At 42.4% G+C, this 22,076-nt stretch overlaps 1 protein-coding gene across 3 annotated transcripts in view; it reads left to right on the top strand.

Annotated features, from left to right (window-relative positions):
- The window catches only part of LOC121284857 (ATP-binding cassette sub-family B member 6, mitochondrial-like), a 219,282-nt gene that overhangs the window by 129,243 nt on the left and 67,963 nt on the right, over window positions 1-22,076 (top strand). For all 3 annotated transcript variants that reach the window (XR_005944560.1, XM_041200687.1, XM_041200686.1), the window contains exons 14-15: window positions 3,665-3,722; window positions 4,690-4,794. Coding sequence is in view for 2 of the 3 variants with exons in the window: in XM_041200687.1 (XP_041056621.1) it covers window positions 3,665-3,722; window positions 4,690-4,794 (163 nt within the window). In the remaining variant the exon portion in view is untranslated. The remainder of the gene's footprint in view (window positions 1-3,664; window positions 3,723-4,689; window positions 4,795-22,076) is intronic.

The following is a 22,076-nucleotide window of genomic DNA, read 5'->3' as shown; positions in this document are numbered from 1 at the left end:
CCCCCTCCACCTCTCTGTCTCTCTATCTCTCCGCCCCCCACACACACACCTTAAACCAGCTTATATTTCAGCTCTTTCCTGGACTCGAACTCAAGTTCTGTCGAAGGGTCATGAGGACTCGAAACGTCAACTCTTTTCTTCTCCGCCGATGCTGCCAGACCTGCTGAGTTTTTCCAGGTAATTCTGTTTTTGTTTTGAATTTCCAGCATCCGCAGTTTTTTTGTTTTTTTTTTAGTAAATCCTTTCCCCTTTTGGCCACCAGTATCACACCATAACTGTATCACCACTTCTGCTACAAGCAATCCCAACTGTAATGACCAAGCTGTGATGTTGATGTAAATGAAGTGGATTAGTGCCTCTGGCACCATCAATTCTTATCTCGGTCAATGTTTTTTTTTAACCAAGTCACTGGTGGCACAGTGTATAGGGAAACATCGGTCAGCACTGGATGCTACATTTTGCCATTTATTCCAGTCGCTCCTTTTACGAGCCCCATCGTGGACTCAATCCCAACTACTGACTACCAACTATTTAGCCATGGCTCAATAGGTAGCATTCTTGCCTCCGAGTTAGCAAGTATGAGTTCAAATCCCACTCCAGGGACTTGAGCGCTGTCAATTCAATGCAGTATTGAGACAACTGTTATGTGTAAAAGATCAAATGGCACTATTCAAAGGAGAAAAGTGGTGTTCCCCCCAGCGTCATGGCCAATGTTGATTCCTCAACTGGGATTCAGTCCTATCTACTGCGCTTGGAGAGAGAGATAAAACAAGACTTGCCTGCCATTTGCTCATTTTAACCTTCTGTCCTTTAACCCAGCATTCAGTAGCCTCGACTCAGCGGCAGTACACTTGCCCCTGAGTCAGAAGGTTGTGTGTTAAAGCCAACTCCAAAGATCTGAACACATAATCTAGGCTGTGGGAGTGATGTTAAACTGATGCCATTTCAGCTGCTTCAGATGGATGTAGACAATTCCTTATCTCTATTTCAAGAAGAGCAGAGGAGTTTTTCCCCCATGTCCTGGCCAATATTTATCTCTCAACCAACATCACTAAAACAGCTGGCCTAAACATTTATCTCGCTCCTATGTTTTGGGAGCTTCCTTTGTGCAAATGGACTGCCCGCTTCTTAGATGCCAAAAAGCTATACATAAAGTGCATTCTGGCCAATAAATTACTTTTTATGATGTCCTGTGAATGTGAAATGAACTACATAAATATGACAAAACAGAAGATGCTGGAAATACATATCCGGTCCATAAGACCATAAGACATAGGAGCAGAAATTAGGCCATTCAGCCCATCGAGTCTGCTCTGCCATTCAATCATGGCTGGTAAGTTTCTCAACCCCATTCTCCTGCCTTCTCCCTGTAAACCTTTGATCCCCTTACCAATCAAGAACCTATCTTGATGGCACCTGTGGTGAGAGAAACAAAGTTAACGTTTCAGGTTGATGACGTGTCATCAGAACTACAAAAAGAGATGTTACAGGTTTTAATCAATACAGAGGCAGGGAAAGCAAAGAGGAGCGAGAAAGTAAAGAACTAAAGGTAAGGTCAGGTCTGTAATAGGATGAAAGGCAGGAGAGATTAAAAACGTTGACAGTATACAGCAATAGGGCAATGGTAATGAAACAAGTAAAGATGGAAAAGATAGGTTTAGAGGAGGTGTAAATAGCAATAGCAGAATCATTACCACAGCTGCTATTTGTAAAAAAAAAAGGTCGGAGCAGTGGTTATGACCTGAAACTATTGAACTCTGAGAGTCCTGAAGGCTGTAATGTGCCTCATCAAAACATGAAGTGCTGCTCCTCCAACTTTTGTTCAGTTTCATTAGAACAGTATAGGAGGCCAAAGACAGGTCAAAGTGGGAGTGGTGCGGAGAATTAAAATGACATGCTACCAGAAGCTAGGAGCCTTGCTTGCAAACTGAGTAAAGTTGTTCCCCAAAGCGGTCACCAAATCTGAATTTGGACTCTTTATTGTTGAAGAGACTGCATCATGAAGACCAAATATAGAATACTAAATTTAAAGAAGTATAAGTAGATTACTACTTAACCAGGAAGGAGTGTTAGTGGCCCTGAACAGTGGAAAGAGGGAAGATTAGCGGGCAAGTGTAAGAGTGATGGAATACTTTCCACTTACCTGGATGAGTGCAGCTCCAACAACATTCAAGAAGCTCCACACCATCCAGGATAAAGCAGCCCAGTTGATTGGTGCCCCATCCACATCATTAAACATTGTCCCCCTCCACAACCAGTGTACAGTGGCAGCAGTGTGTACAAGATGCACTGTAGCAAGCGCCAATTCAAAGGCACCTTCCAAACACGATACCTAGAAGGACAAGAGCAGCAAGTGTGTTGGGGAACACCACCACCTGCAAGTTTTCCTCTTGTTCTCACACCACCCTGAATTGGAAATATATAAGCTTTCTGTCATCTTTGCTGGTTCAAATTCTGTAACTCCCTACCTAATAACCCTGTGGACCTATCTTCACAACATGGGCTGCAGTGGTTCGTTCAAGAAAGTAGCTGAAAAGGGCAATTAGGGATGGGCAGTAAAAACTGACCTTGTTAGCGGTGCCCACGTCCTGTGATTGAATTTTTTTTTATAAAAGCTTGTTTTGATTTCTAGCTAAATGCCCCTTAGGTGCCACCTAGTATTTGATTGGCTGATAACGGCTTCACAGTCACTAAATATCCTTTTGTATTGCACACATTTGCTGTTTCCTGTTCCAATGTATATTTACTTTACTTTGAATTATATCCAAGTATCCATTTGCTTAATACATCCAGAATGCTGTTGGTATCCCTCACGTTTGTCACCTTGCCACATTTCTTGGTGTGATCATCAAAGCTTTGTAATGCAAAAAGTACTCTGTTCCAAGAGATTTACTTCTTTCCACTTACCCTGTTTCTTGCTGCAAAACCAGTTTCAATATCCTGTAACTAATTTGTAGTTAATTCCATGACCTTCAATTTTTTAAAGGCTTCACATGTGGAACTATATCAAATGTTTTCTAAAAGTCTAACTAAGTAATGACAACCGGATAGCCAAATCTACTAGTTTAGTCACATCCTTGAAAAACTTCAGCGGATTGTGCTAACTACCCGTTTTAAATACATTAGTTGGGTTAAAGGTATTTAAACCTGAGAATGATATTTTGCAACTGGAAGATTTGAGAGATTGGGAGCCAGTATGGGTCAACAGCAACAGGGGTACTTGGTGGTTGGGGCAATTTAGGGGGAAAGGTAACTTTTACTAAAAAAAAAATCCTTTGCGCTAGTGCTGAAATTCATCATCTCATTTTCTGGAACATTACTTCGTAGGAGAGCCAATTTAGAGATGAACCGGACTCCCAAATAGAAACTTCCCCATTAAAAATGAAATGACGACAGGTTTGCACAATGCTGCCTAATTCATTTCCGCCCACAAGGTTTATAAGCTCTGAAGTTCATTGTATTGTTTCCTTGAATCTTTGGATACTTGTAGAATGTTACTGTAATTGGATGGTAAATATGCATGAACCTAATACTCGCCTGGGAGGGGGGACCCCATTCAGTTCTCATCTACTCCAGGCGAGTGGAACAGTGCAGTCTTCACCCACAGATGGCCTACCTTTCCTAATCCTGTTAACACAAGTTTTATTTTCTTTGTCTCTTACAGTAAGGAAATCTTGCATGACGTATCATTCACTGTTCCACCTGGACACACACTGGCCCTGGTAAGTCCGTTTACTGCAATGTGTGAGTGACATTCCACCAAACTTGGTTCAATTGATATACATATCTTCAGTACCAATGCAATGAAATCAGATTGTGGCAAATATTTATGAATCCAATTCTCACCCGGTTAGAGGGTTCCACCATTACCCACGCAGGTGGAGGACCACCTGATATCCAGGTAGTGATATTTACTAATATCTGGATAATTTATAGGAATAACCCAAATCATGCTCATGAATTGATGATCTTTGGTTTCCTGGACAATACCCAGTGTTGACAGCACCATCACCACTTGTGCTACAGTGATTCAAAGAGAAGGTCCATCAGCATTTTCTCCACATAACTAGGGATGAGCATTAAATGCAGCCTTGCCAGCATCAGCCACATCTCAAGAATTAATTTTTAAACAAAGGACTATAGTAACAAAGAGTCCTCGTCCAGGGCATTATCAGCTGGTGCTACTGTCTGGATCAATTTATTGGAAAAGATGGATCCTGCACCAGGACACACCAGCCTATCCCCCCACCCCTGACCCTGCCATCCTAGCAAGCAGTTTATAAGTTAACCTACTTATTTAGTCCTTTTACTGCACTTCCTCTCTCCTAGACAACAAACTGTCCAATCACTGCATTGTCCCTTCCCCTCTCTCACAACTAGTCTTTCATTGCCACAACGGACCTGTTGCTACTTCAATCTTTGAAGAGTTGAGACAAGAGGGTTTTTATAAGTTGGGGCATAAGTGTGATTGACATGGGGGAAGAATGCAAATGCCATTTGTGTACATTTGAGGAGGTGAAACAAATATTTTAAGTCACAAGTACAAGCCAATAGGCCATTGAAGGTCTCTCTGAAACCTTTTGTTCTGCAGTGAACATTTTTCACATCCTGCAACTGTACATGTTTATAGCACGAGAGGCCATTTAACCCATTGGTTTAATGGTTCTGTTACTTGTATTTTTGCACTAGGTTGGGCCCTCTGGATCTGGGAAAAGCACCATAATCCGACTGCTGTTCCGATTTTATGATGTCAAGGGAGGCTGCATTAAAATCGATGGCCAAGACATCTCAAAGGTAAAAGCAGATACTTATTCGAGAAGAAAGTCAAGAGCTTTGATCAGCTTCAAGTGTTGAGACTGAAACCATGTATGTCTCAAATGGGGCCTAGTGTCCATCAGCCCCATGCAGAATGCAGAACGCATGTTGGCCTTAAGCAGGACTGTGTTGGGAGTGTTGTGAACTGTGAGGATGGTGTGGAACTTCAAGAACACATAGACTTGTTGGTGGAGTGGGCAGATAGGTGGCAGATGTAGTTCAATGTGGAGAAGTGTGAGGTGATGCATTTTGGTAGGAAGAACATGGACAGACGATATAAAATAAGGAGTGAAATTTTGAAGGGGGTGGAGGAGCAGAAAGATTTGGGTGTATATGTGCATAGATCATTGAAGGTGGCAGGACAGGTGGAGAGAGCAGTTAATAACACATATAGTATCCTGCGCTTTATAAATAGGGAGGTTATGCTGAATTTATATAAGACACTCTTTAGACCTCAGCTGGAATATTGTGTACAGTTCTGGGTGCCGTGTTATAGGAAGGATGTGAACACATTGGAGAGAGTGCAGAAGAGGTTTACAAGAATGGTTTCAGGGATGAGAAACTTCAGCTATGAGGATAGATTGGAAAGGTTCGGACTGTTCTCCTTGGAGAGAAGAAGGCTAAGAGGCGATTTGATAGAGATGTTCAGAATCGTGAGGGGCTGGACAGAGTAGATATGGAGAAGCTGTTCCTGCTCGTAAAAGGATCAAGAACGAGAGGGCACAGATTTAAAGTGATTTGCAAAAGAAGCAAATGTGACATGAGAGAAAACTTTTTCACATTAACGAGTGGTTCGGGTCTGGAATGCACGGCCTGGAAGTGTAGTGGAGGCAGGTTCCACTGAGGCGTTCAAGAGGGCATTGGATGATTATTTGAATAGAAACAATATGCAGGGCTATGGGGGAAAGGCAGGACAACAGCACTAGGTCATAATGCTCATTTGGAGAGCTGGTGCCAACATGATGGGCCGAATGGCCTCCTGTGCCGTTGAAATTCTGTGACCCTGTGAACAGAGGAAGGGAACAGAACAGAGGGAAAACCGGTAAGAAGGCAGAGACGAGAGGAGCGAGGGGAAAAAAAAGTGGAATGGGTGAAAGAGATCAGAGAGAGAAAACAGGGAAAAGGAAAGATGGGAGAGAGAGGAAAGGCAATCAGTGAGAAAAGTATAACAAGCATAAAATATAACTGGGAAAAAGGGTAAGAGAGAAAAAGTACAAGTGAGAACAAACAGACAATGAGCGATTAGAAAGAATCAGAAGATAGAGGGAATACAAAGACAGCAGAAAGCAAGATCACATATTGGCATTGGTTAGGCTATCCGTTAAAAGCAATGGAATCTCAGACTGTTTCTGTGCGAGTCTGTGTGCTTCACTGGAGAAGTGCCACCAGCAGTTCCTTTGCAAGATCCTTCAAATCCAATGACAAGAAAGGCATCCAACAGCAGTGTCCTCTTTGAAGCCAACATGCCAAACATTGAGGCGCTAATCACTTAAAACTAGCTCTGCCGGGCAGGACATATTGTGCGCTTGCCTCACACCGGCTTCCCAGAGCAGCTGCTCTCCTCGGAACTCAGTCGTCTCAGGAGACTCCCAGGAGGACAATGGAAACTCCTAAGGGATGTCTTCAAAGCAATCCTGAAGGGATCAAATATCTCTGCTGACTCATGGGAAGCTCCCTGGCTTGTGACCGACCAAAACGGAGAAGGTTCGGGAAGACATCGAGAGACTCTGGGAACATGCAGAAGAAAATCTGAGGCGTCAGAGAGAATGTAAAAAATTCCAAACACCTCATTTACCCGACTCTTCAGGCACCACCTGTCGAGTTTGCAAATCATGCATATCAGCCATCTCGAAACGCATTGAAATAGAGCGGAAACCCTCGACCCAGAGAGATTGCCTAAGAAGAAGATATTTATTTCAATATGTGAGGACATAAAGACATCACTGATACAATGAGCAAAGCCAGATCAGAAACCTGGAGTGACTGCTGATCAAGGGCTCTCCAATGGTTTAGTAAATGCCCTTATCCTTTTGAAGATGTTTATTGTTTTTTGACATATGGTCTCTCCTGCAGCATTCTGTATCTCAGTGAGAGCTCTTAGTGAAATGTCAGGGCAAAAAAAATGTTGTTCCAGTGTTTTTACCAAAGACTTTTGAACTTGTAATAATAGGTGCTTACAAAACACCCCTGGTTCTACATTGAAGGATTGCAGTTGTGAGACATGGGATTAAGATTTGAGTCTGTGCCTTCAGCCCTATAAACAGGCAGGAACGGAGGCATTGAACTACAAACCAGTAGGGCACTCCTCTTTCATTTCCTGCCCCTCTCCCCTTTTTATATGTGTTTCAGCTTCCTACTCGTTTGCACAAATAGCTGCATTAGTGTGATCAGATCCTTTGAGGCCTACATATCTCCAGCCTCAGCCAGTTGACTAAACTGCCATGGACTCTACCATATATAACAAAGCCAGCATCCATTGTTCGTTTTGTGGGTGTTCAGATTTAAAGAATTTACTTGCACTTTGTTTACAAGTTGGGTAACCTGACCACCTGAACAACTAACCAGCAGTAAGCAGTCATGCCTCACACTTGGAACATTTGTTTCATTCATCTGTCCAAAGTCTGTAATAGAAAGTGCGGCAGAATGCTTGTTTTATATCCTTTCTATCATCGTGTGACAGCGATCAAGGATTTGGCATGCCGCTGGTGTCCGGTAAATACGCTGTTTATAAGCAGTGGCAATTTTAACTTGTTTGAAGCCATGATGTTTGCATCACGGGGATTAGAACACGAGAAATTAATTATTTGTCGCATCTAGCCCATGTCAGCATTTACCCTTCAGCTGAGTAAATAGCTGACCTGTTCCATCAGAACATAAGAATAGGAGCAGGAGTAGGACATGTGACATCTCAAATCTGTTCCGCCATTGAGTGAGGTCATGGCTCACCTACTGTTGCCATTCCATTTTCCTGCTCTATTCCCATATACCTTCATCCACCTCCCTGCTCTAAATTTGGTTCTTAACATAAGGCCTGAACTTTCACGCTTGGCTTGGGAGCACAGAGTTAGGACAATTGCCACAAACCCAACCCAGGAAAAAGTGCCCCAGAGGTTCTGATTTTCGGCTGGGGATAGGGAGAGAGGGGGAGAGGGTGGAAGGAGGATGGAGGGGTGGGGGACACAGTGGGTGAAAATAGGAGTCATGGTGAGTGACCCCAAATAGAGTTCGGAGGCAGGCTGGGCAGAAGGCATGCCTCGGTGCTCTGGCATTTTGTCAAAGATGTGAAAAAATGAATAAAACCAATACACAGCCCTCACCCCTCACCTCCCTCTCCACAACCTCCCCATGGCCCCATTCTCGCGAACTCATGCCCTTATAATGACCCCCCCATGGTCCTTCATATCCTCTGTGCCAATCTGTGCCCTCCACTCTTTCCCCCTCCCCCGCCATGGCCCTCAGCCCCTATGGCCTCCACCCATCCCCATAGCCCTTTATAACTCCTATTCCAACTTATGCCCCTCTACCCACCCACATGGCCTTTTATAGTCCCTATACTAACTTGGCGCCAACTCATGCCAACACTATTCACCCCCACCCACCATCCTTTACACTTGCACTTACCATGCCAACTCACCCAGTATCCACCATGGGCAGTCCTCAGGACCCATGCTGAGATTAAAAGCTCTTAAAGGTCTATTGATGAATTCACTATATCCAAAAGAAAACACTCTCATTGAAAACCCATTTACTACATTTAACTTCTTTTCATCTATTATGAAAACAAACATTTGTATTCATGGTCCCACTTCAAAGAGATTATAAGCACTTGGAGCTGTCAGTCAAACTGTGAACTAATAGGCATCCCACTGTGATGATGATAGGTTGTGAAATCAGTCATGCAGCACTAATCATGTTATGATGGCCCTCAGGCTTATGTCAACAGACAAAATGAATAGCAAAGCACTGATTTTTTTTAGAACTCTGCAGACAGTTGTTTCTACTATTTAAAGGGAAAGATATTTAAATTCCTTGACAGTTCTCGTAAGAGGCCCAATGATTTTATGTACTTCTTACGCACATTCATGTTTAATTTTAATAATCTCAAACAGTATCTTACCTCTCTCAAAGGTGCCCCTTGACCATATCCAAAAGGATACCTTACGTCTCCAAAGAACTCTTGACAGCTTTAGACCTTCTCCTACCTGGTCTAAAGTGCAGAAGTCGTGTTTTGGACAACCCACTAGCCAAAATCAGATCTGACTGAGGCAGCTGCACTTGTGCCTCCATTTCCCTCCCCTGTAAAAACGGTGGAGGCCGGGTTTGGGGATAGAACTTCCGGATGTGGACCTCCTCTGCCATTTTTGCTAAGATGTTAGAGCCTCTCTGTCTGTGTGAAAATTCTGGCCATAGTTTCAGCCTTAGCCACTAATCCTAGATGTGAGTTCCAGAGTCTCTCAACTCTGTGAAAAAGTTTCTTCTGCCCTCTAGATTAAATGCAAGAGATTTAGAACAATCGATGCCACCTCATTATAGACCTCTCAACTATTGGAAATAGTCTGCTTCTATTTATTCTGTCCCGGCATTTCATCATGTTAATCATTTCTAACAAAATTCATTGTTCCAACTTATGAAATAGGCCCAGCTTTTCACATTTTTCTTTGTTATTCATGTGTCCTGATAGCAGGCAGCATCCTAGTGACCCTCTCCAAAGATTCAACAGCCTCCCTATTGTGCAAAGGCCAGCTGAGTTCTTAAGATTTTATAAAGGTTCATCAGCACCTCGTTTATTATGCTTTTTACGTTTGTAAATAGTGACATTGAATTTTTTTAAAAAAAGGCAGCCCATACTGAACTTTTACAAATCACTTGTTAGGCCTCAGCTGGAGTACTGTGTCCAATTCCGGGTACTACATTTTAGGAAGGATGTCAGGGCCTCGGGAGAGGGTGCAGAGGAGGTTTACAAGGATGATACCAGGGATGAAAGACTTATTTTATGTTGAGAGACTGGAGAAACTGGGATTGTTCTCCTCAGTGCATTAAAGGTTAAGGAGAGATTTAATAGAGGCATTCAAAATTATGAGAGGTTTTATAGAGGAAGGAGGGAGAAACTGATATCTGGGGTGAGTGGGTCAGTAACCAGTGGTCCTGGATTAAATATAATTGGCAAAAGAACTAGAAGGCAGTGAGAAATTTCTTGACACAGAGGGTTGTTAAGATCTGGTACGCACTACCTATGATAGCACCCTAGTGGATCTACGTTGATCCCTTTCCAAGTCTTAATAGCCTTCCTACTGTGCGAAACCCAGTAGGATTTCATAGAAACTTTTAACAGGTAATTGTTTATATACTTGGAGAAGACTCATTTGGGGGGTGATTAGGAAAAATCTGGACTGTTGGACTAAATTGGATAGCTCTTTTAACGAGCTGCCTCCGGCTTGAAGGGCTGAATGGCTGCCTCCTGAGCTGTAAGATTCCATAATATTCTATACTTATTATGATGAAACCTATAATAGTCATATTAATCCAGGATAAAAACACACTCCTTTCAAGTGAAGCAGCATTTCACTTGCATTTCCCCCAACTTAGTCTACTGCATTCGTTGCTCCCAATGTGGTCTCCTCTACATTGGAGAGACCAAACGTAAACTGGGTGACCGCTTTGCAGAACACCTGCGGTCTGTCCGCAAGAATGACCCAAACCTCCCTGTCGCTTGCCATTTTAACACTCCACCCTGCTCTCTTGCCCACATGTCTGTCCTTGGCTTGCTGCATTGTTCCAGTGAAGCCCAACGCAAACTGGAGGAACAACACCTCATCTTCTGACTAGGCACTTTACAGCCTTCCAGACTGAATATTGAATTCAACAACTTTAGGTCTTGAGCTCCCTCCTCCATCCCCACCCCCTTTCTGTTCCCCCTTCCTTTTGTTTTTTTCCAATAAATTATATAGATTTTTCTTTTCCAACCTACTTCCATTATTTTTAAATATTTTTAAATCTTTTTTGCTCTCCCCACCCCCACTAGAGCTATACCTTGAGTGCCCTACCATCCATTCTTAATTAGCACATTCATTTTGATTAAATCACCAACTTTAACACCTATGTGTTCTTTTGTTCTGTTTTTGGTGACATCTTTTGATGATCTGTTTCTATCACTGCTTGTTTGTCCCTACAACCACACCAACCCCCTCCACTTCTCTCTCTCTCTCCCCCCCCCCCCCACACACCTTAAACCAGCTTATATTTCAACTCTTTCTTGGACTCGAACTCAAGTTCTGTCGAAGGGTCATGAGGACTCGAAACATCAACTCTTTTCTTCTCTGCTGATGCTGCCAGACCCGTTGAGTTTTTCCAGGTAATTCTGTTTTTATATTAATCCAAGGTATTGCCTTAATGTTATATGAACTTGTTCCATCTAAATCTCCCTGCTTTTCCATAGCAGCAAGCCTATTTCTGTTCACATCACAATTTATTCTTCATTTGGCATTGAATTTCAGCTCCCAATTTTTAACCCATTCCCCCGTTTCGTCAGTATTCCTCTGCAGCTCCTTTGGTCCACTAAAGAATTAATGCTTTCTATTTTGAGACGATTCCCTCTAGGTCTACATCCAAATCACTGATATGCACAATGAACAGAAATGATCCAGAATTGAAACCTGTGGGACACCACTACCCAGAATCACAGAATGTTACAGCACAGAAAGAGACCATTTGGCCCATGGCTCTGGCACTTGGTAGGAACAGTTTACCTGGTGGTACTCCCCTGCCTTCCGCCCATAACCCTGAAAATTCTTCCAATTTCGATAACAATCCAATTCCCTCTTGAATTCCTCAATTGAGGGAGGCGGTGGCGGAGTGTTATTGTCACAGGTCTGGTAATCCAGAGACCCAGGGTAATGTTCTGGGGTCCCAGGTTTGAATCCATTGGTTGTGGAATTGCTTAGCTCTGTTCTTCACTTGCTGCTTATACTGTTTGGTACGCTAGTAGTTCTGTGTTGTAGTTTCACCAGATTGACATATTTTTAGGTACGCAGGTGATGGAATTTGAATTCAATAAAAATCTGGAATTAAAAAATAAAGCCTAATAATGACCATGAAACCAATGTCGATTGTTGTGAAAACCCATCTGGTTCACTAATGTCCTTTAGGGAAGGAAATCTGCCACCCTTACCTGGTCTGTGTTACATGTGACTCCAGATCTGCAGTAACGTGGTTCACTCTTAAATGCCCTCTGAAATGGCCTAGCAAACTACTCAGCTGTATCAAACCACTAAAAAGTCAATAAAAAAGAATGAAACCGGCTAGCATCGGCCTAGGAACCGAAAACGACAGTGGCAATCTCAGCCCTTTTGACTCTACAAAGTCCTGCTTACTAACAAGTGGAGGCTAGTGCCAGAAGTGGGAGACCCGTCTCTTAAACTAGTCAAGCAACAGCCTGACAGTCATACTCATGGAATCATACCTTACAGATCATGAGCGAGACATCACCATCACCATCCCTGGGTACGTCCTGTCCCACCGGCAGGACAGACCCAGCAGTGATGGGAGCACAGTGGTATACAGTGGGGAAGGAGTTGCCCTGGTAGTCAATTCATGGGAATATACCTTAACTGTGCCTGAACTATCTCTCCTCTAAAGGCATCCCATTGTTCAGATACTGTTTTGTGTGCCAACCTGCGATTCCATGGACCAGATCCATTTTCTACCCATTGAGGTTGGCTTTCCCCCGTTAATTACTCCTGCTCTGAATTTTTCTTGTCCTTTTCTATAACCAACCTAAACCTTAAGTTATAATGATGACTATCCCCTAAATATTCCCCTACTGACACTTGATCCACTTGGCCTGCCTCATTCCCAGGAACCAGATCTAGCAGTGCCTCCTTTCTTGTTGGACTGGAAACACACTGCAGTAGAAAATGTTCCTGAGCGCACCCTACACACTTCCAACTACAATGGAAAACTGCCCTTAACTTCTACTCTCTATCGTCTTCCATCTAAACACTTTTTGCTATTCTCCCTCTAATGCTATATCCCTTAAACTTTTCTACTAATATCCTGTGAGATATCTTGTACAAACTTTAGTAAAGTCCATAAACACTACCTTTTTCCAATCACCATCCTCAAAAGATTTCTCTGTGGCTGCATAGTAAACATGAACACCCCTTTTAAAATCTGTGCTGGCTACTTCTAGCTTTTTGATCTTTAACTAGACACATGGTAATTTCATTTTTAATTAAATACTCTACAATTTCATCTCCCACAGATGTTAAACTAGCATTCCTTTTAATTACCCGGATTAGCTCTGTCTCCCTTTGTAATAATGGGTACTACATTGGCCACTTTCTAGACCTCCGGCGCACATCCACATGTAATAGAGCCTGAAATAGAAGTACAAGGATCTCAGCAGTCTCCTCCTGACTGCCTCAGGACCATGGGATGTTATCCCATCTGTCCCTGTTTTCCTTAGCCTATCTAAAATTTTCTTTTTATTTATTATGAGATTGCTCATCTTGTACTCATCCACTTCACCTCCTCCACGATATACTTCTCTTTACTAAAGGTTGATGCAAAGTACCTATTAAATATTACTGCCATTTTTTCAGTGCTTATAAGTTGATAATTTGCTAGGTGTAGGAGTCCCATCTTGCTTTTAACAGTTTGACATAATCTGACATACTTTTAAAATACTTAACTGTTACTTTTAAAGCCTTAGGAATGCTCTTCTCATAATTTCTCTTGGCCTTCCTTATTCTGTTCTTACCTCTTTTATATTTTCTATTATTCTGCTTTCGTTTCGTTCATTATTATTCTTATGATTCTTTATGGGGGCGAAAGGTTATCGGAGGTAAATGGGATTGTGGAATTCGAAACACAAACCGATCAGCCATGATTCTATTGAATGGCAGAGTAGGCTCAATGGGCTGAGTGGCCTACACCTGCAAACTTGTATGTTCATATGTTTTGTTCAACTTTAATTGGTCTCTAACCTCTTTATTTGTCCCAAAGCTAGTATTGTTCCTCAATTTTATTATGCTGGTATCTTCTGTATGTTTGCAATCTCTTATTTAAAAAAAAATTCCACTGTTGCTCTTCAGTCCTGTGTGTCAATTCCTCCTTCCACCTCACCTGGCCGGTTCACTCAGCGGAACCACTAGAGCTGTCAGAACTTCGTTTAGCATCTCACCTGAAAGAAGCCATCTCCAAATATGCAGCATTCCCTTACTGCTGTACTGGAGTGCTTATTGAATAATATAACACAAAAGAAGGCCCATTGAACCTGTGACGGCTATTTTGAACTCCAGTTAGTCCCCCTCATTGCTCCTTCTCCATATGCTCTTTCTGCACCATTTTCTCTTTCAAGCTTTTATGTAATTTCTTTTGAAAGCTACTGTTAAATCAGCTTCCAATACTGTTTCAGGAAATGCATTTCAAATCCTAACCAGTCATTGTGTAAAAAAAAAAAAGTTTTTCTTCATGTTGCCTCTAGTTCTTTTGCCATTCTTGGAAGATGCAACTGGAGAATTGATAACAGGGAACAGGGAAATGACAGATGATTTAAACTAATATTTTGCATTGGTCTTCACAGTGGAGGATACTATAAACATCCCAAAGATATCAGATAAGCAAGGAGCTAATGTTTATCTTTGTATACTCTACCCTGGATTATGTGATGGACTCTCACAGCAGTCTAACTAAGTCAAGTGGCTGCAGAGATAGTGGAGGTATTGGTCGAAATATTCCAGAACTCTGGATTCCAGAAGGGCCCCAGCGGATAGGAAAACGGTTAATGTGACACCCCTGTTCAAGAAGGAAGGGAGACAAAAAGCAGGAAACTATAGGTCAGTGAGCCTAACATCTGTCGTTGGGAAAATGCTAGAGTCCATTCTTAAGGAAGAAGTAGCAGGGCATTTAGAAAAGCTTAATGCAATCAAACAGAATCAACATGGTTTTGTGAAAGGGAAATCATGCTTGACAAATTTGCTAGAGTTCTTTGAGGATATAACAAGCAGGGTTGATAAAGGGGAACCGGTAGATGTAATGTATTTAGATTTCTAGAAGGCATTCGATAAGGTGCCACATAAAAGGTTATTGCACGAGATAGGAGCTCACGGTATTGGGGGTAATGTATTAACATGGATTAAGGATTGGTTAACACACACACAAGACAGAGTCGGGATTAATGTGTCTTCTTCAGATTGGAAAGACATAACTAGTGGAGTGCCACCAGGATCAGTCCTAGGGCCTCAATTATTTACTATCTATATTAATGACTTGGAAAAGGCAATTTATCCAAATTTGCTGACAATACAAAAATAGGTGGGAGGGCATGTTGTGATGAGGACATAAGGAATCTGCAAGGGGAAATAGACAGGTTGAGTGAGTGGGCAAAAACTTGGCAGATGGAGTTTAATGTAGGAAAGTGTGAGGTCATGCACTTTGGTAGGAAGAATCAAAATGCAGACTATTATTTAATTGGAGAGAGACTCCAAAAAGTGCAGCACAGAGGGATCTGGGTGTTTTTGTGCATGAAACACCAAATGTCCCAAGTAATTAAGAAGGCAAATGGTTTTGTTACAACTGTACAGGGTGTTGGTGAGGCCGCCCCTGGAGTACTTTGTACCGTTTTGGTCCCCATATTTAAGAAAGGATATACTGGCATTGGAGGCAGTTCAAAAGAGATTCACTAGGCTGATTCCTGGGATGAAGGGATTGACTTATCAAGAACGGTTAAACAGATTAGGCCTTCATTCATTAGAGTTTAGAAGAATGAGGGGTGATCTTATTGAAATGTATAAGATTCTGAGGGGGCTTGACAATGTATATGTTGAGAAGATGTTTCCACTAGTGGGAGAATCTCGAACTAGAGGGCATAGTTACAGATAATGGGACATTCATTTGAGACTGAGATGCGAAGGAATTTCTTCCCTCAGAGGGTAGTGAATGTCTGGAATTCTCTACCCCAGAGAGTTGTGGAGGCTAGATCACTGAAAGTATTTAAAGATGAGGTAGATAGATTTTTGAAATGTTGGGGAGTGAAAGGCTATGAGGAACTGGCACGAAAGAGGAGTTGAGACCTGGGGCAGATCAGCCATAATCTTATTGAATGGTGGGGCAGACTTGAGGGGCCGAATGGCCTACTTCTGCTCCTGTTTCTTATGTTCTTATCAGCTTAAATCTGTGACCCATTCAGCCATTGGAAAAAGTTTATCTTTATATAATCTACCCTGAAGTTGGCCTGGATTATGTGATAGAGTCTCGCAGCAGTCTGACTAAGTCAAGTGTTACCAACTGAGCAAAGCTGGGATAAAAATGGAAAGTGCTGGAAAAACTCTGCAGGTCTGATAGCAACTGTGCAGAGAGAGAATAAGGAGTTAAAGTTTCGAGTCAGTTTGGAAGAAATGTTAACTCTGTTTCTCTTTTTAAATTTATTTTTTCATGTGGGTGTCGCTGGCAAGGCCAGCATTTGTTGCGCATCTACAATGGCCCTTGAACCAGTGGCTTGGCACACCATTTTAGAGGGGAGTTCAGAGTCAACCACATTGCTGTGGGTCTGAACTCACATGTAGGCCAGACCTGGTAAGAATGGCAGATTCCCTTCCTTAGAGAACATTAGTGAACCAGGTGGGCTTTTACAACAATCGACAATGGTTTCGTGGTCACCATTACTGAGACTAGCTTTTCAATTCCAGATTATTAATTCAGCTTAGATTCCATCAGCTACTGTGGTGGGATTTGAACCTGTACCCCCAGAACATTAGTCTGGGCCTCTGGATTACCAGTCCAGTGACATTACCACTAAGCTACCATCTCCCAAAATTGGGAGCGGTGAGAGGCGTAATCGGCAGGGTTTGAACCTATGTGGGGTGACCCCAATGGATTTCTAGCCCTTAACCACTCAGCCACGACTACTGGCTCCACAGATGCTGCCGGAACCCCTGAGCTTTTCCAGCACTTTGTTTTTATTTCAGATTTCCAGCACCAACAATACTTTGCTTCTATTTTGGAGCCAAGGCTAGGATACTGTTTGACTGTGGGGAGCACCACACCTGAGCCCAACATCGACAAATAAATCTTCCAGCGCTACTCAGCAGTCGCAAGCTTGTTTTTCCTACCTCACTAATTTGGGATTAAAATCATTTGTTTCTGAAGTGCTGTCTATTGGAGATTGGAAATCAGCATTAGCTAAACCCAGGCATGGTTGTAACCATGCTTCAGCTTCGTTATTAAATTGTATGTAAACATGTTTTTTACCCTTCCTGGTCCTGTTACATTATCCTACGTTCTGTTCTGTAAATAACCCATGTTAGCCACTTACCATGACCAAGACCATAAGAAAGAAGAAAGAGGTTCCCGGTGCACCTTAAACACCTCCAGATGTGCCAAAGCCTTTTATAGCCAATTAAGTACTTTTGAAGCGTAAACATTGTTGTATTGTGGCAGCCGGTTTGTGCACAGCAAGATCCCGTAAATAGCACTGTAATGGTGACCAGGCAATCTGTTTTAGTTATGTTGGCTGAGGAATAAATATTGGCTAGGAAACTAGGGGGAACTCCCCAGGCCCTTCTTTGAAATAGTGCCATACCATCTTTTATGCCCATCCAAGAGGGCAGCGGAGGCCTCAGTTTAACATTTTATCCAAAAGATGGCACTTGCCATAGTGCAGTACTGCCTCAGTAGTGCACTGGAAGCGTCCATTTAGATTATATGCTGAAGTCTTTGAAGTAGAAACTGAACCCATGACCTTCTGTTTCAGCAGTGAGAGTGCTACCCACTGAGTCTTGGCTAACTTCATAATAAGTTGCAACCCTTCAATCCTTTTATACCACCTCACACCCTAACCCTGCAGACGTTAATCAACAAGTCTCTAATGTTAAGATTTGGTCAGTGCCTTGCATTGTCACATATAATGATATCATACAAACTTGACTTGCTTATTATCACATCTTTGCACAACATCAGCAAAAGTAAACGAGTCAGAAACGTGTGTGATGTCTGTGTGTGTGGTAGGATGGTGCGCAGCAGTCAAAGGGTTAATTTGGTAATTGGGGTCTTTGAGAAAAAATGGTCTGGAGATTTTCTTGTTTACTTAGTGGGAGTGTAGATGATAATGTAAACTGCATCGATGTTTGATGTCCAGACAAGAACTAAACAGCAGCTTGTGGATGAATGTGCCGATCTGTTCCTGTCCACAGATGTTTATGCATTTGGAATCACAGGAAGTCCTGATCTGAGTCGGTGAACTCTGCATTCAATCCCTTTATTTGTTTAGCCTTTGGATAAAAGGCCTCCACATGTGTAACTGGAGTGACTTTTGTGTTTTTAATGTTGGGACCATTTAATCTGCTTCCAAACCTCAGAGGCATTTTCTCTTTGATTGGGTCTGACTTTTTGTGCCTTACAACATGCACTTAATTAACTAAAGCCAACACCTCACAGTGAAAGCATCTTGCTGGCAGTCATATCACTCCCTGGTAATCTGAATGGATCAAATATCCTGAAGCCTTCTATTTGAGCAGCACTGTATCCATGATTCCTTTATCATGGAATCACAGAAGGAGATTGTTCACCCCACCATGCTTCAACTGACTCTCTAAAGGACACATCTGTTAATTTGAGTCCTTTATTTCTGCTGGCCCTGTGTAGTTTTCCCCTTCAAGTATCTTATTCCCTTTTGAAAGTTACTACTGAATCTGCTTCCAATACCTTTTCAGTTGGTGCATTTTAGATCAAAGTAACTCGCTGCATAATAAAAAAAACCTTTTCATGTCCCCTCTGGTTCTTTTGCCAATTATTTTTCCATCTCTGTCCTCTGGTTATCGACTCTGGCAGTCGTTTCTTCCCACTCTATCAAATCCCTTCATAATTGTTGACATCTCTATTAAATTTCCCCTTAACCTCTTTGCTCTAAGAACAATCCCAGCTTCTCCAGCACCTCCTTGTGACTAAAGCCCCTCATCCCTGAAACCATCTCATAAATCTCTTTTACGTCTTCTCCAATGCTCTTTGGCATCCTTCCAGCAATAAACTGCCAAAGAAAACTATTGTTGTATTGTAAATCAGGAAGTAATGAGGGCATTTTAAAAAAGGCAGTATATTAATCATGGGTAGCTTTAATCTCCATGTAAATTGGGAAAATCAAATTGGCAGAGGTAGCCATGAGCAAGAATTCATAGAGTGTATTCGGGACAGCCTCCTAGAACAATACGTTGTGGATCCAATCAGGGATCAGGCTATTTTGGATCTGGTAATGCTTTAATAAATGATCTCAGAGTAAGAGATCCCCTAGGAAACAGTAACCATAATGGTGGAATTTAGCATTCAGTTTTAGAGTGAGAAACTTAGTTCAGAAACACCTGTGCTAAACTTAAATAAAAATTACAAAGGAATGAGAACAGAGTTGGCAGGAGTGGACTGGGAAAGGAGTTTAGCAGAAAAGACGATTGGTGAACAGTGGCAGACGTTTAAGAAAATAGTTCATGACTCACAAAGATATATCCCAGTGAGGATAAAGGATTGTAGGAGGGGGATAAACCAACCATGGTTAACCAAGGAAGTTAAGGATAGTATCAAAGTGAAAGAAAAAGCATACTTTGTGGCAAAGATCAGTGGTAAGACAGAGGATTGGGAAAGTTTTAAAAACCAACAGAAGATGACCAAAAAAAAATAAAGAGGGAGAAAATAAACTTTGAGGGTAAACTAGCAAGTAATATAAAAACGGACAGCAAGAGCTTCTTTAAATATATAAATAGGAAGAGAGAGCCCAAAGTCAATATAGGCCCTTTAGGGAATGAGGCTGGGTAAATAATGATGGGGGACCAAGAAATGGCAGAGGAGTTCAATAAATTATTTGCATCAGTCTTCACGGTAGAAGATACTAATAGTATTCCAAAAATACTAAATAATCATGGGGCAAAAGGGGGAGGGGGGAGGAAGTAAATACAATAACTATCACTAGAGAAAAAGTGTTAGGGAAACTAATGGGGCTGAAGGCCGATAAATCACCTGGAGCTGATAGGTTGCATCCTGGGATATTAAAAACATTAGCTGCAGAGATAGTGGATGCACTGGTAATAATCTTCCAAGAGTTCTTAGATTCTGGAAGAATCCCAGAGAATTGGAAAACTGCCAATGTATTCAAAAAGGGAGAAAGACAAAAAACAGATAACTGTAGGCCTGTTAGCTTAACATCTGTCATTGGGAAAATGTTGGTGTCTATTATAAAGGATGTAATAGCAAAGCATTTAGAAATACATAATCTAATCAAGCAGAGTCAGCATGGCTTCATGAAGGGGAAATCATGCCTGACAAATTTATTAGAATTCTTTGAGGAGGTAACAAGCAGGATAGATAAAGGGGAACCAGTAGATGTAATATATTTGGATTTCCAAAAGACATTTGATAAGGTACCACACATAAGGCTGCTTAATAAGATAAGAGCCCTTGGTGTTGGGGGTAGTATATTAGCATGGATAGGGGATTGGTTATCTAATAGGAGACAGAGATTTGGGATAAGGGGGCCATTTTCAGGATGGCAACCTGTAACTAGTGGAGTGCCAAAGGGATCAGTGCTGGGGCCTCAATTATTTATAATATATATTAATGACTTGGATGAGGAAAATGAATGTACCATCGCCAAGTTTGCGGAGGACATAAAAATAGGTGGGAAGGCAAGTGGTGAGAGTGACACAAGGAGTCTACAGAAGGATATAGACAGGTTAAGTGAGTGGGCAAAAATGTGGAAGATGGAATATAATGTGGGAAAGTATGAGGTTATACACTTTGGCAGGGAAAGGAGAGGAGCTGAATGCTATTTAAATGGAGATAGACAAAAGAATTTGGGAGGGATTTGGGAGTCCTCATGCATTAATCCCAAAAAGCTAACATACAAGTTCAGCAGGTAATAGGGAAGGCAAATGGAATGTTGGCCTGAATTTCAAAGGGAATGGAATATAAAAATAGGGAAGTCTTGCTAAAACTATACAAGGCACTAGTTAGACCATACCTAGAATACTGTGAACAGTTTTGGTCTCCTCAGCTAAGGAAAGATATACTGGCATTGGAAGCAGTCCAGAGAAGGTTAACTAGGTTAATCCCGGGGATGGAGGGATTTTTTTACGAGGAGAGTTTGAGTAGGTTGGGCCTGTACTCATTGGAGTTTAGAAGAATGAGAGGTGACCTTATTGAAACATAAAAGGTTCTTGGGGGGCTTGACAGGGTAGATGCTGAGTGGTTGTTTCCCCTTGTGGGAGAGTCTAGGACCAGAGGGCATAGTCTCAGAATAAGGGGGTGCTCATTTAAGACAGAGATGAGGAGGGATTTCTTCTCTCAGAGGGTAGTGAATCTGTGGAATTCTTTACCACAGAGGGCTGTAGAGGCTGGGTCGGTAAGTACATTCAAGGCTGGGATAAACAGATTTTTAATCAGTATGGGAATCAAGGGTTATGGGGAAAAGGCAAGAAAGTGGAGTTGAGGATCATCAGATCAGCCATGATCTCATTGAATAATGGAGCAGACTCGATGGGCCGAATGGCCTACTTCTGCTCCTATGTCTTACGATATTTCAGCCACCAAAAGATTGATCCATATAAACTGCATTGGTGCATCTACAGCTGTTAGATATGGACCTTTCCACCCTTTTTCTTAATGGTATGATGGATCACATCACCCTCTTCCCAATAGGAATAGTTTGGGAGGGGCCTGTGTTGCTCCGTGTATTAATCAGTGTTGTTCTCCAATATGGGTCGAGAAGCTATCCTGTGTCCCGTTAGAGCAAGGGGAGCTCACCAGCTGTTTCGCCAGAATTGGGGATGGTGGAAAGGATTGTCAATGTAGGCCCCTTCTCTTTCAGCTCTGGTGTATTTCTCTACCATTGCGGAGTTCAGAAGAATGACAGATTGAAACATATAGGGCAGAATCGTCCCAGATTTGCACTGAGTGCGTTAGCTGGCGGGACAGAGGATATTTGACTTGGTGGCATTTCAAGCCGCATCATCTCAATCCCGCCTCATTAATCATGCTTTCCCAGGAAACATGTTGTTTCGATGGTGGGCGGGTGCTCGTTTGCCCGCCACGCTGTCACCTCACCGCTTCCTCACGCCGAGGCCATATTTAAAGTGCAGCCGCGCGCACACCTCTCAGAGCTTCCAGGCCAGGACTGCTGCACAGAAGACATGGATTGAAAAGCAAGAAGACTGCCGCCCCCCCCCCCCCGATTCAGTGATGTGTCCCTGGAACGCCATGGGAGGCCCGCCGTGATGTCTTCT

Source organism: Carcharodon carcharias, chromosome 12 (genome assembly GCF_017639515.1).
Source record: "Carcharodon carcharias isolate sCarCar2 chromosome 12, sCarCar2.pri, whole genome shotgun sequence".
Classification (NCBI taxonomy): Eukaryota; Metazoa; Chordata; class Chondrichthyes; order Lamniformes; family Lamnidae; genus Carcharodon; species Carcharodon carcharias.
This window is presented reverse-complemented; position numbering and strand designations above follow the sequence as displayed.